At 49.0% G+C, this 14,201-nt stretch overlaps 1 protein-coding gene across 1 annotated transcript in view; it reads left to right on the plus strand.

The window, feature by feature from the left end:
* slc12a9 (solute carrier family 12 member 9) overlaps positions 1 to 13,518 on the plus strand; it is a gene marked incomplete at its 3' end in the record, with an annotated part of 28,536 nt that extends 15,018 nt beyond the window's left edge. Inside the window, exons 3-9 of the mRNA XM_033016316.1 lie at positions 1,777 to 1,920; positions 3,421 to 3,720; positions 5,440 to 5,547; positions 6,514 to 6,625; positions 8,184 to 8,341; positions 11,675 to 11,757; positions 13,345 to 13,518. Coding sequence (XP_032872207.1) covers positions 1,777 to 1,920; positions 3,421 to 3,720; positions 5,440 to 5,547; positions 6,514 to 6,625; positions 8,184 to 8,341; positions 11,675 to 11,757; positions 13,345 to 13,518 — 1,079 coding nt within the window. The remainder of the gene's footprint in view (positions 1 to 1,776; positions 1,921 to 3,420; positions 3,721 to 5,439; positions 5,548 to 6,513; positions 6,626 to 8,183; positions 8,342 to 11,674; positions 11,758 to 13,344) is intronic.
* Between the last annotated feature and the right edge of the window lie 683 nt (positions 13,519 to 14,201).

Below are 14,201 nucleotides of genomic sequence, written 5' to 3' on the forward strand. Positions count from 1 at the left end.
ACAGCGATCGCAACTTCTCCTGGAGTGTGGACGGCCGTGGGCTCGCTAGGAGCTCATCCGCCCTTTGACAGGTCTTGTTTTTGGTCCTGCTGGGGGTCCACAGCCCCCTCCTCACCTGGTGAACCAGGTGGGGGAGACGGTTTAGTCGCCGATTATCCGACCATGGAGCTGGTAGCACGGGATTACATGGTACCCGTGGCTGGGATGAACTCCCCCCCCCCCCCCCCTTCCCCCTCCCCCTCCCTCCACCCCCCCCCACCCCCCCACCCCCCCCCGACCTTACCTAACCAGTTGCTTCCTGCACCCTATCCTGTCCATCTAGACCAGGGGAACCTGCGGCCTTAAACGGCCTGTCCCACTTACACGACCTAATTCACGACCTCTGCCGAGTTTGCCCTTGACTCATACTCGCAGTATGGTCGTCACGAGGTCGTAGGTAGGCCGTGATGCTGGTCGTAGGTACTCGTGGCATCAAGTAGGCCGGGGCGTTTTTTCTAGCCTGATGAAAAATGTCCACGAGTTTTTAAAAAAAGGCCGAGAATTCGGTCGTGAAAGTGGGACAGGCTGCATGCGGCCTTCTAGGCCATAAAGTGCGGCCTTTTGAATGGATCCAAATTTTGTAGAACAAATCCTTTTATTTTTATTAATATGTTTTTGTTTGTCTTTTATTATTTTAATTTTAATCTTAAAACAAATGTATTTAAAATACCAAAGAGTAAAAAAAGATTCAACAAAATAATCCTATATCTAATTGAATTTTCTTGGATGCGGCCTTATTAGATTAGAGCAAACTAAGTTAAAGCATCCTTCCACAATGAAGAGGTTCCCCACCCCTGCTCTAGGGCTAAGGCTCCGGAGGTTTGAGGCGACTCTGTCACCCATTCACCATCTCAATCTCTCGTTAAGTCGGCAAGAACCAGAGATCCTATAGCCGAACAAGTAGACCACTCCTGCTAAATGCAATGGGCTGACGTGTAGTACGCAACGGAGCGGAACGTGGGCCTTTTTTTCATCCATTTTAGTAACCCGACTCGACCAGACTCGCAGTGTAATCAACGTTGCGGGGGAACAGTTTGTGTTGATAAATTAAAATTCTGAAAATGAGAAGATTTTTCCCAAAGGACTTTTATTTTTACGAGGATGTTTCCGTAACCGGCTTCCGTCTCCGCGCTAGTACCCTACGGGATCTTTGGTGCGGAGACGGAAGCCGGTTACGGAAATGGGGCCGAAAATTACCCGTGAATCTGCCCATGACCGTACTACGTCTTTTTCGTCGAGTGGTCTATCTTGCTCGCTATAGGATCTTTGGTAAGAGCTGTTTGGAGGGATGCGGGCCAAACTTGCGGGGCAAGTGCGACTGGCGTTCCCGCTGAGTTAAGGGCCTGTCCCATTTGACGATTTAAAAAAAAAAAAAAAAAATTATTTTATTTTAAAAACTTTTTTTTTTATTGCCGATTGACTGGCGTATCAGGGACACCGAAAAATACGCGGCGTGACGACGTGTGACTCGGTGGTGATGGCTGACGCGTATGATGACCTATGACTCGGTGAAGCAGCGCGATCACGTATTGGTGCGCGCCGTTTTTCCAAGTACCGCAACATATTGTTTGCCGCCACTGGATTTTGAAAAGTTCAAAACCTTTTGGCGACACGGATAAATCGCCGAAAAAATCGCCAAGTGGGACTGGCCCTTTACTCCAGCATTTTGTGTCTACCCTCCGCGCCGTTGGTTGGTCGGTTTCCGCTCTTGTTTTCCTTAACGCTCGACTTTCCCAGTTATGATTAGCCGGACGTTAGGCCCAGAGTTCGGCGGGAGTATCGGGCTGATGTTCTTCCTCGCCAACGTCTGCTCCTGTGCCGTTTACATCCTGGGATTGGTGGAAGCTGTCCTGGATGTGTTCGGAGAGCTCCCAAACGCAGGTGAGTCCGCTCCTGTGGCGTGGAAAGATTTGCGTCTCCCCGCTGTTTGAACGTGAGGAAAAAGGACCACGTAGACAATAGACAATAGGTGCAGGAGTAGAGGCCATTCGGCCCTTCAAGCCAGCACCGCCATTCAATATGATCATGGCTGATCATCCCTAATCAGTACCCCGTTCCTGCCTTCTCCCCATATCCCCTGACTCCGCTATCTTTAAGAGCCTTATCTAGCTCTCTCTTGTCCATACCAGGGGCCACGCAGTTTAAGAATAAGGGGCGAACCATTTAGAACGGAGACGAGGAAACACTTTTTCTCACAGAGAGTTGTGAGTCTGTGGAATTCTCTGCCGCAGAGGGCAGTGGATGCCGGTTCTCTGGATGCTTTCAAGAGAGAGCTAGATAGGGCTCTTAAAGATAGCGGAGTCAGGGGATATGGGGAGAAGGCAGGAGCGGGGTACTGATTGTGGATGATCAGCCATGATCACATTGAATGGCGGTGCTGGCTCGAAGGGCCGAATGGCCTACTCCTTTGTCTATTTCCCTTTCCTCCTCCTACAAATAGAAACATAGAAAATAGGTGCAGGAGTAGAGGCCATTCGGCCCTTCGCGCCTGCACCGCCATTCAATATGATCATGGCTGATCATCCAACTCAGTATCCTGTACCTGCCTTCTCTCCATACCCCCTGATCCCTTTAGCCACAAGGGCCACATCTAACTCCCTCTTAAATATAGCCAATGAACTGTGGCCTCAACTACCTTCTGTGGCAGAGAATTCCACAGATTCACCACTCTCTGTATGAATTTTTTTTTTCTCATCTCGGTCCTAAAATATTTCCCTCTTATCCTTAAACTGTGTGACCCCTTGTTCTGGACTTCCCCAACATCGGGAACAATCTTCCTGCATCTAGCCTGTCCAACCCCTTAAGAATTTTGTAAGTTTCTATAAGATAATAATAATAATGGATGGGATTTATATAGCGCCTTTCTAATACTCAAGGCGCTTTACATCGCATTATTCATTCACTCCTCAGTCACACTCGGTGGTGGTAAGCTACTTCTGTAGCCACAGCTGCCCTGGGGCAGACTGGCGGAAGCGTGGCTGCCAATCTGCGCCTACGGCCCCTCCGACCACCACCAATCACTCACACACATTCACACACATTCACACATTCACACACAGGCAAAGGTGGGTGAAGTGTCTTGCCCAAGGACACAACGACAGTATGCACTCCAAGCGGGATTCGAACCGGCTACCTTCCGGTTGCCAGCCGAACACTTAGCCCATTGTGCCATCTGTCGGCCCTCAATCCCCCCTCAATCTTCTAAATTCCAGCGAGTACAAGCCGAGTCTATCCAGTCTTTCTTCATATGAAAGTCCTGCCATCCCAGGAATCAGTCTGGTGAACCTTCTCTGTACTCGCTCTATGGCAAGAATGTCTTTCCTCAGATTAGGATGAGTTGTTCTCTCTGCTTTCCCCCTGTTATACTATTACCTCTCGCAGCAGAACCGGGGCACAGAGGCGTCCACGTTCTCCCGCAGAGCTACTTGTACGATGTCCTGTACGCATCTGCCATCCTGCTGCTCTGCCTGCTGGTTTGCCTGGTCGGAGCTCAGATCTACGCCAAGACCAGCTTCCTCATCTTCCTGATGGTCCACGTGGTCCTCATCACCATCTTCGTCAGCTTCTTCGCCGTCGCCCCCAAGACCATCTGGATCGTCAAGCAGTCGGGTAACACCAGCCATACCATCCTCACCAACTACACAGGATTCAACCTGGCCACGCTGAAACGCAACTTCATGGGTGAGTGTACAACCTTCTCCAGATCCGCGGCCCGTAAACTCCAGCGGTAATGTTGGTCGTGTTCGTTCTAGAATATTGCCTGGGTTTCAGCAACTATGTGTGTGAGTGATTGGTGGTGGTCGGAGGGGCCGTAGGCGCAGATTGGCAGCCACGCTTCCGTCAGTCTGCCCCAGGGCAGCTGTGGCTACAGAAGTAGCTTACCACCACCGAGTGTGACTGAGGAGTGAATGAATAATGCGATGTAAAGCGCCTTGAGTATTAGAAAGGCGCTATATAAATCCCATCCATTATTATTATTATTAAGTTACAGCGAAAGGTTGAACAAGTTAGGTCTTTATTCTTTGGAGCGCAGAAGGTTAAGGGGGGACTTGATCAAGGTCTTTAAAATGATGAGAGGGATTGACGTGGATAAGCTTTTCCCATTGAGAGTAGGGAAGATTCAAACAAGAGGACATGATTTGGGAATTAAGGGTCAGAAGTTTAGGGGTAACTTCTTTACTCAGAGAGTGGTAGCTGTGTGGAATGAGCTTCCAGTGGAAGTGGTGGAGGCAGGTTCGATTTTATCATTTAAAAATAAATTGGATAGGTATATGGACGGGAAAGGAATGGAGGGTTATGGTCTGAGTGCAGGTAGATGGGACTAGGTGAGAGTCAGGGTTCGACACGGTCTAGAAGGGCCGAGATGGCCTGTTTCCGTGCTGAAATTGTTATAGAAACATAGAAAATAGGTGCAGGAGTAGGCCATTCGGCCCTGCGAGCCTGCACCGCCATTCGATATGATCATGGCTGAGTATATGGTTATATGTTCGTGAACTGGGCGCGATATCCAGTCCTGGGATTCGCGAGCTGACCTGGGCACTACAGCCAGTCATAGAAACAGAAAATAGGTGCAGGAGGAGACCATTCGGCCCTTCGAGCCAGCACCGCCATTCACTCTGATCATGGCAGATCGTCCCCAATCAATAACCCGTTCCTGCCTTCTCCCCATATCCCTTGATTCCACTACCCCCTAGAACTCTATCTAACTCTCTCTTAAATCCATCCAGTGATTTGGCCTCCGTGGTAGGGAATTCCACAAATTCACAACTCTCTGGGTGAAAAAGTTTTTTCTCACCTCAGTCTTAAATGGCCTCCCCTTTATTCTAAGTCTGTGTGTGTGGCCCCCTGGTTCCGGACTCTGCCCTATCCAGCTCTCTCTTGAAAGTATCCAGAGAACCTGCCTCCACCGCCCTCTGAGGCAGAGAATTCCACAGACTCACCACTCTCTGTGAGAAAAAGTGTTTCCTCGTCTCCGTTCTAAATGGCTTAAACCCCTTATTCTTAAACTGTGTGTGTGGCCCCTGGTTCTGGACTCCCCCAACATCGGGAACATGTTTGTTTCCTGCCTCTAGCGTGTCCAAGCCCTTAACAATCTTATATGTTTCAATGAGGCCCCTGGTTCTGGACTCCCCCAACATCGGGAACATGTTTCCTGCCTCTAGCGTGTCCAAACCCTTAACAATCTTATATGTTTCAATGCGATACCCTCTCATCCTTCTAAACTCCAGAGTGTACAAGCCCAGCCGCTGAATTCTCTCAGCATATGACAGTCCCGCCATCCCGGGAATTAGCCTGGTGAACCTACGCTGGGTTCCCTCAATAGCAAGAATGTCCTTCCTCGAATTAGGCATAAACGAGTAAATGAAGGCCCTTTCGACTAACGTTTGTTTTGCCTTGCAGACGATTACTCCGTGGATTACACCACTGGCTCCGTCATGACGTTTGCCACGGTGTTTGCGGTGATGTTTAACGGCTGTACCGGCATCATGGCCGGATCCAACATGTCAGGTAAACAACCACCTGCCTATAGTTCGAAGGTAGACAAAAATGCTGGAGAAACTCAGCGGGTGAGGAGCGAAGGAAATAGGCGACGTTTCGGGTCGAGACCCTTCTTGAGACTAATGTGGGGGTGGGGGGGAAAGAAGAAAGGAAGAGGTGGAGCCAGTGGGCTGTGGGAGAGCTGGGAAGGGGAGGAGAAAGCAGGGACTACCTGAAATTGGAGAAGTGTGTGTGAATGTGTGTGAGTGATTGGTGGTGGTCGGAGGGGCCGTAGGCGCAGATTGGCAGCCACGCTTCCGTCAGTCTGCCCCAGGGCAGCTGTGGCTACAGAAGTAGCTTACCACCACCGAGTGTGACTGAGGAGTGAATGAATAATGCAATGTAAAGCGCCTTGAGTATTAGAAAGGCGCTATATAAATCCCATCCATTATTATTATTATTATTATTATACCGCTGGGGTGTAAACTAGCCAAGCGGAATATGAGGTGCTGCTCCTCCAATTTGCGGTGGGACTCACTCTGGCCATGGAGGAGGCCCAGGACAGAAAGGTCGGATTGGGATTGGGAGTAATGGGTCAGTCATTTAAGAACGGAGACGAGGAAACACTTTTTTCACCCTGAGAGTTGTGAATCTGTGGAATTCTCTGCCTCGGAGGGCGGTGGAGGCCGGTTCTCTGGATGCTTCTTTCAAGAGAGAGTTAGACGGAGCTCTTAAAGATAGCGGAGTCAGGGGATATGGGGAGAAGGCAGGAACGGGGTACTGATTGTGGATGATCAGCCATGATCGCAGTGCATGGCGGTGCTGGCTCGAAGGGCCGAATGGCCCACTCCTGCACCTATTGTCTATTGTCTATCATATTGAATGGCGGTGCTGGCTCGAAGGGCCGAATGGCCTACTCCTGTACCTATTGTCCATTGTCTATTGAGTCACTGTGTCTCTGGCCTTTGGGCGACCTCTTGCTGTTCTGTTTCGCAGGCGATCTGAAGAATCCCAGCTATGCCATTCCTAAAGGGACCATCATTGCGGTGATATACACCTTGCTGGTGTACCTGCTCCTCTTCCTCATGGTCAGCTTCACCTGCGACAGGTAAGATGCGCCGCCATTTTGAGGAGCGGTTTTTGGGCGTGCGAGGTGGGGGTGGGGGAGGTGCCCAGGAATGAGAAGAGGGGAAACCCAAGCACTCTCTCTCCTCCCCTCTCCCTCCGGGCAAGAGCTTTGGAAGTTTGAAAACCCGTGCATCCAGATTATTGTTGCATGTACCGAGGTGCAGTGAAAAAGCTTTTTGTTGCGGAAAAATTGCCAAGTGGGACAGACCCTCGTGGCTTGAATGTAGCAGTACCCATATGTTGGATAGAGCTCTAGGGGCTAGTGGAGTCAAGGGATACGGGGAGAAGCAGGCACGGGTTATTGATAGGGGACGATCAGCCATGATCACAATAAATGGCGGTGCTGGCTCGAAGGGCCGAATGGCCTCCTCCTGCACCTATTGTCTATGTTTCTAGTAAAATTATTGCCTTAACTGTGGCCTTAACAGTGGAATAATTGGAAAGAATTTGTAGTATTAGGTCACAGGATGTGAACTTAATGGCAGGGCCAGTATTTGCTGTCCATCCTAGGTTTATCGACCTGTTTAGTTTGCTACATAGATAGACACAAAATGCTGGACTGGGCTTGTACACTCTGGAGTTTAGAAGGATGAGAGGGTATCTTATTGAAACATATAAGATTATTAAGGGTTTGGACACGCTAGAGGCAGGAAACATGTTCCTGATGTTGGGGGAGTCCAGAATCGGGGGCCACACACAGTTTAAGAACAAGGGGTAAGCCATTTGGAACGGAGACGAGGAAACCCTTTTTCTCACAGAGAGTTGTGAGTCTGTGGAATTCTCTGCCTCAGAGGCCGGTTCTCTGGATACTTTCAAAAGAGAGCTAGATAGGGCTCTGAAAGATAGCAGAGTCGGGGGATATGGGGAGAAGGCAGGAACGGGGTACTGATTGGGGATGATCAGCCGTGATCACATTGAATGGCGGTGCTGGCTCGAAGGGCTGAATGGCCTCTACTCCTGCGTCTATTGTCTATCCAGTCAGCGAGAAGGCTACACATGATTACTAGTGTACAGATAAAGGGTTTAAATCCTTTTCTCCCAGAGAGTTCGAAATGTGTGGAATTCTCTGCCACAAAAGGCAGTGGAGGCCAATTCACTGCAACGGTCAAGGGCCTGTCGCAGGTGGCGATTTTTTTCAGCGACTGCCGGCATCATTAACTGATGTATCGGGTCACCGAAAAATTTGCGGTATTTTTTGCCGCTGGATTTTGAAATGTTTTAAATCTTTTGGCAACAACTATATGACGTCGGCAGTCTCCGAAAAAATCGGCAAGTGGGACAGGCCCTTTAGATTTAGCTCTTCGGGCTAAAGCAATTTGAGGGGGAAAAGCAGGAACGGGGAACTGATTTTGGATGATCAGCCATGATCGTCTTGAATGGCGGTGCTGGCTCGAAGGGCCGAATGGCCTACTCCTGCGTCTGTGTTCCTGTGTTCTATGTTTCCCTGCTAATGCCGCCCGTTTGCACGCTCTGCGCTCTCTGTGACTTTTCACCAGCGCATTCTGAAACGTGTTTGAGAAAAGTCCGTCTCTGTCCAGGGTCCTTCTCCAAGAAGATTACGGCTTCTTCCGGCAGATCAATATCTGGCCGCCGTTCGTGGTCATCGGGGTGTACGGGGCTTCGCTCTCCGCCTCCATGAGCACTCTGATCGGAGCGTCGCGGATCCTACACGCCCTGGCTTGGGACGACCTGTTTGGTGAGCCAACTCCCTGTCCATCGAGTCTCGAGACGTGTTCGAATGAATGAATGAATGAATGAATGAATACGTTTATTGTCATTGCACAATACTGTGCAACGAAATTCCATTACATCTCCTCCGGTTAAAAAAAAAATACAAACACGACAACCATTGACACATATGTACACTTATTAGTAAAAATAAATAGGTATTTTAAAAGAATTTAAAAGAATTTAAAAGAATTTGGCGGCATTTCTTAGAATTACATTTTCCTCCCCCAGCATTCTCTGTTGGAATTTAGCTCTTTTATCGCACATGGGTAGAAACTATTCTTTAGTCTACCGGTGCGAGCCTTCAGAGTCCTGAATCGCCTCCCAGAGGGTAGCAGAGTGAAAAGGTGGTTGGCAGGGTGGGATGTGTCCTGCTTGATATTTGTGGCCCGGCGCAAGCATCGGGCCCTATATATGTCATCCAAGGAGGGCAGTTGGGCGTTTGTAATGTTCTGCGCAGTTTTTATAATTCCCTGCAGCGCCCTCCTCTCAGCCACAGTACAGCTAGCAAACCACACCAGGATTCCATAGGAGAGGATACTCTCCACGGCGCATCGGTAGAAGGACAACAGCAGCGGCTGTGAGACGTTTGCTCTCCGCAGAGACCTCAGGAAATACAGCCGCTGATGTGACTTCTTCACGAGAGTGACGGTGTTCATTTGCCATTTAAGGTCCTGGGAGATGTTTATTCCCAGGAACTTAAAGCCAGTGACTCTCTCCACCATGTCTCCTTTGATGTATAAAGGAGCAGGTTCCTCTCTCCTGCCGGCATCATATCAAGTGTCGGGAGCAGAATTAAGGGCCTGTCGTACTTGGCGATTTTTTTTCAGCGACTGCCGACATCGTTGACGTATCAGGTCACCGAAAAAATACGTGGCGCGATGACATATTGACATTATTTTTGCCGCCGATGGAATTTGAAACGTTCAAAATCTTTTGGCGACATTGATATGATGCCGGCAGTCGCCGAAAAAAATCGGCAAGTGCGACAGGCCCTTTAGGCCAGTCAGCCCATCAAGTCTACTCCGCCATTCAATCATGGCTGATCTATCTCTCCCTCCTAACCCCATTCTCCTGCCTTCTCCCCAGAACCCCCAACACCCGCACTAATCAAGAATCTATCTATCTCTGCCTTAAAAATATCATAGAAACATAGAAAATAGGTGCAGGAGTAGGCCATTCGGTCCTTCGAGCCTGCACCGCCATTCAATATGATCATGGCTGATCATCCAACTCGGTATCCTGTACCTGCCTTCTCTCCATACCCCCTGATCCCTTTAGCCACAAGGGCCACATCTAACTCCCTCTTAAATATAGCCAATGAACTGTGGCCTCAACTACCTTCTGTGGCAGAGAATTTCACAGATTCACCACTCTCTGTGTGTGAAAAAAAATGTTTTTCTCATTTCCGTCCTAAAAGACTTCCATCTTATCCTTAAACTGTGTGGCCCCTTGTTCTGGACTTCCCCAACATCGGGAACAATCTTCCTGCATCTAGCCTGTCCAACCCCTTAAGGATTTTGTAAGTTTCTATAAGATCCCCCCTCAATCTTCTAAATTCTAGCGAGTACAAGCCGAGTCTATCCAGTCTTTCTTCATATGAAAGTCCTGACATCCCAGGAATCAGTCTGGTGAACCTTCTCTGCGGTCCCTCTATGGCAAGAATGTCTTTCCTCAGATTAGGAGACCAAAACTGTACGCAATACTCCAGGTGTGGTCTCACCAAGACCCTGTACAACTGCAGTAGAACCTCCCTGCTCCTATACTCAAATCCTTTTGCTATGAATGCTAACATACCATTGGCTTTCTTCACTGCCTGCTGCACCTGCATTCCTACTTTCAATGACTGGTGTACCATGACACCCAGGTCTCGTTGCATCTCCCCTTTTCCTAATCGGTCACCATTCAGATAATAGTCTGCTTTCCTGTTTTTGACACCAAAGTGGATAACCTCACACTTATCCACATTATACTGCTATTTACGAAGAAGATTTAAAGGGATTGACCGAACGTGTTTGCACTTCATTGGGGTGACCTGCAGAAATGTTACCATCGTTCGTGACCTTTTGTGAATAGTATATTTCAACTCTATACTAAACTGTAGCTGCCTTGGATTTGCTCAGCAATTTCATTCACTTCCTTTCCCAAATCCTTTAAGAATTTTTTTTTTCTTTACAAAAAGAAATGTATTAAATTATTTACAATAATACATTTTTTCAAAACTAACTTTGGTCAGAGGGCAGTGAATCTGGAATTCATTGCCGCAGAAGGCTGTGGAGGCTGTCGGTAGATATTTAGTTTAGAGGTACAGCGCGGAAACAGGCCCTTCGGCCCACCGGGTCCGCGCCGACCAGCGATCCCCGCACACTAACACTATCCTACACCCACTAGGGACAATTTTTACATTTACACCAAGCCAATTAATCTACAAACCCCACACGTCTTTGGAGTGTGGGAGGAAACCGAAGATCCCGGAGAAAACCCACGGGGAGAACGTGCAAACTCCGTACAGACAGCGCCCGCAGTCGGGATCGAACCCGGGTCTCCGGCGCTGCATTCGCTGTCAGGCATCAAATCTACCGCTGCGCCACCGTGACCCACCAAGGCAGAGATAGATAGATTGTTGATTAGTGCGGGTGTCAGGGGTTATGGGGAGAAGGCAGGAGAATGGGGTTAGGAGGGAGAGATAGATCAGCCATGATTGAATGGCAGAGTAGTCTAAACCATATAACCATATAACAACTACAGCACGGAAACAGGCCATCTCGACCCTTCAAGTCCGTGCCGAACACTTATTCTCCCCTAGTCCCATCTACCTGCACTCAGACCATAACCCTCCATTCCTTTCCCGTCCATATACCTATCCAATTTATTTTTTAATGATAAAATCGAACCTGCCTCCACCACTTCCACTGGAAGCCCATTCCACACAGCTACCACTCTCTGAGTAAAGACGTTCCCCCTCATGTTACCCCTAAACCTTTGTCCCTTAATTCACAAATCATGTCCTCTTGTTTGAATCTTCCCTACTCTCAATGGAAAAAGCTTATCCACGTCAATCCCACTCATCATTTTAAAGACCTCTATCAAGTCCCCCCTGAACCTTCTGCGCTCCAAAGAATAAAGACCTAACTTGTTCAACCTTTCTCTGTAACTTAGGTGCTGAGACCCAGGCAACATTCTAGTAAATCTCCTCTGGGCCGAATGGCTTAATTTTACTCTTATCTCGGTTATAACCTTATGAGTGTGAGACGCCAAGAAAGTTGGGATAAGCTGAATAACTTCCCTGCTTTCCACGTAGGTGTATTGCTGTCCCCAGCCAAGAGAACGTCCAAGACAGGTAACCCCTGGGTGGCAGTCCTCTACACCTGGCTCTTGGTTCAGGTGAGTCTGGAGTGTAAGACTCTTTTTTTTTTTTTTTTTTTTCCGTAATAGGAGCAGAATTAGGCCATTCGGCCCATCGAGTCCACTCTGCCATTCAATCAAGGCTGATCTATCTCTCCCTTCCAACCCCATTCTCCTGCCTTCTCCCCATCACCTCAGACACCCGCACTAATCGGGAATCTATCTATCTCTGCCTTAAAAATATCATAGAAACATAGAAGTTAGACAAAAATGCTGGAGAAACTCAGCGGGTGAAGCAGCATCTATGGAGCGAAGGAAATAGGCAACGTTTCAGGCCGAAACGATCAGCGTGAAGAAGGGTTTCGGCCCGAAACGTCACCTATTTCCTTCGCTCCATAGATGCTGCTGCACCCGCTGAGTTTTTCCAGAATTTTTGTCTACCTTCGATTTTTTTTCCAGCATCTGCAGTTCTTTCTTAAACACAGAAACATAGACAATAGGTGCAGGAGTAGGCCTCTTCGGCCCTTCGAGCCAGCACCGCCATTCAATGTGATCATGGCTGATCATCCCCAATCAGTACCCCGTTCCTGCCTTCTCCCCATATCCCCTGACTCCACTATCTTTAAGAGCCCTATCTAGCTCTCTCTTGAAAGCATCCAGAGAACCGGCCTCCACCGCCCTCTGAGGCAGAGAATTCCACAGACTCGCAACTCTCTGTGTGAAAAAGTGTTTCCTCGTCTCCTTTCGAAAGGGTGTGTGTGGCCCCTGGTTCTAGACTCGCCCAATATTGGGAACATTTTTCCCTGCATCTAGCTTGTCCAGTCCTTTTATAATTCTATATGTTTCTATAAGATCCCCCCACCCTCATCCTTCTAAACTCCAGTGAATACAAGCCTAGTCTTTTCAATCTTTCCTCATATGACAGTCCCGCCATCCCAGGGATCAATCTGGTGAGCCTACACTGCACTGCCTCAATCACAAGGATGTCACAGAAACATAGAAAATAGGTGCAGGAGTAGAGGCCATTCGGCCCTTCGAGTCCGCACCGCCATTCAATATGATCATGGCTGCTCATCCAACTCAGTATCCTGTACCTGCCTTCTCTCCATACCCCCTGATCCCTTTAGCCACAAGGGCCACATCTAACTCCCTCTTAAATATAGCCAATGAACTGTGTGGCCTCAACTACCTTCTGTGGCAGAGAATTCCACAGATTCACCACTCTCTGTGTAAAAAATGATTTTCTCATCTCGGTCCTAAAAGACTTCCCCCTTATCCTTAAACTGTGAACCCCTTGTTCTGGACTTCCCCAACATCGGGAACAATCTTCCTGCATCTAGCCTGTCCAACCCCTTAAGAATTTTGTACGTTTCTATAAGATCCCCCCTCAATCTTCTAAATTCTAGCGTGTACAAGCCGAGTCTATCCAGCCTTTCTTCATATGAAAGTCCTGCCATCCCAGGAATCAGTCTGGTGAACCTTCTCTGTGCTCCCTCTGTGGCGAGAATGTCTTTCCTCAGATTAGGAGACCAAAACTGTACACAATAATGTCCTTCCACGCGTGACAACAAACTGAACTGGGATTCCCACCTCCGCAAATCCTTGGCTTTTTTTTTTCTCTTCCAGTTCGTGCTGTTTGCAGGGAAGCTGAACACCATCGCTGGGATCGTCACGATCTTCTTCCTCATGGCCTACGCTGCTGTGGACCTCGCTTGCTTATCTCTGGAGTGGGCCTCTGCCCCCAACTTCAGGTACTTACTTATTCATGTATTTGTCAAAGAAATGCTAAACGAATTGCACTCTGCTTGGTTCAGTTCAGAGATACAGCGCGGAAACAGGCCCTTCGGCCCACCAGGTCCGCGCCGACCAGCGATCCCCGCACGCTAACACTATCCCCTCTACACACTCACACACGCGCTCTCTCACACACGCTCACACACACACGCTCTCACACACGCTCTCACACACGCTCTCACACACACGCTCTCACACACATGCTCACACACACACGCTCACACTCACTCTCACACACACGCTCTCACACACACGCTCTCACACACACGCTCTCACACACACGCTCATACACTCACACACACGCTCTCACACACACGCTCTCACACACTCTCACACACGCTCTCACACACGCTCACACACGCTCACACACGCACGCTCTCACACACGCTCTCACACACACGCTCTCACACACACGCTCTCACACACACGCTCACACACACGCTCACACACACGCTCACACACACACTCTCTCACACACACGCTCACACACACGCTCACACACACGCTCTCACACACTCTCACACACACGCTCTCACACACGCTCTCACACACGCTCACACACACGCTCTCACACACACTCTCACACACACGCTCACACTCACGCTCTCACACACGCTCTCACACGCTCTCACACACACGCTCACACACACGCTCACACACACGCTCACACTCACGCTCTCACACACACT

The sequence above is a fragment of the Amblyraja radiata genome, unplaced genomic scaffold (genome assembly GCF_010909765.2).
Source record: "Amblyraja radiata isolate CabotCenter1 unplaced genomic scaffold, sAmbRad1.1.pri S43, whole genome shotgun sequence".
NCBI classification, from domain to species: domain Eukaryota; kingdom Metazoa; phylum Chordata; class Chondrichthyes; order Rajiformes; family Rajidae; genus Amblyraja; species Amblyraja radiata.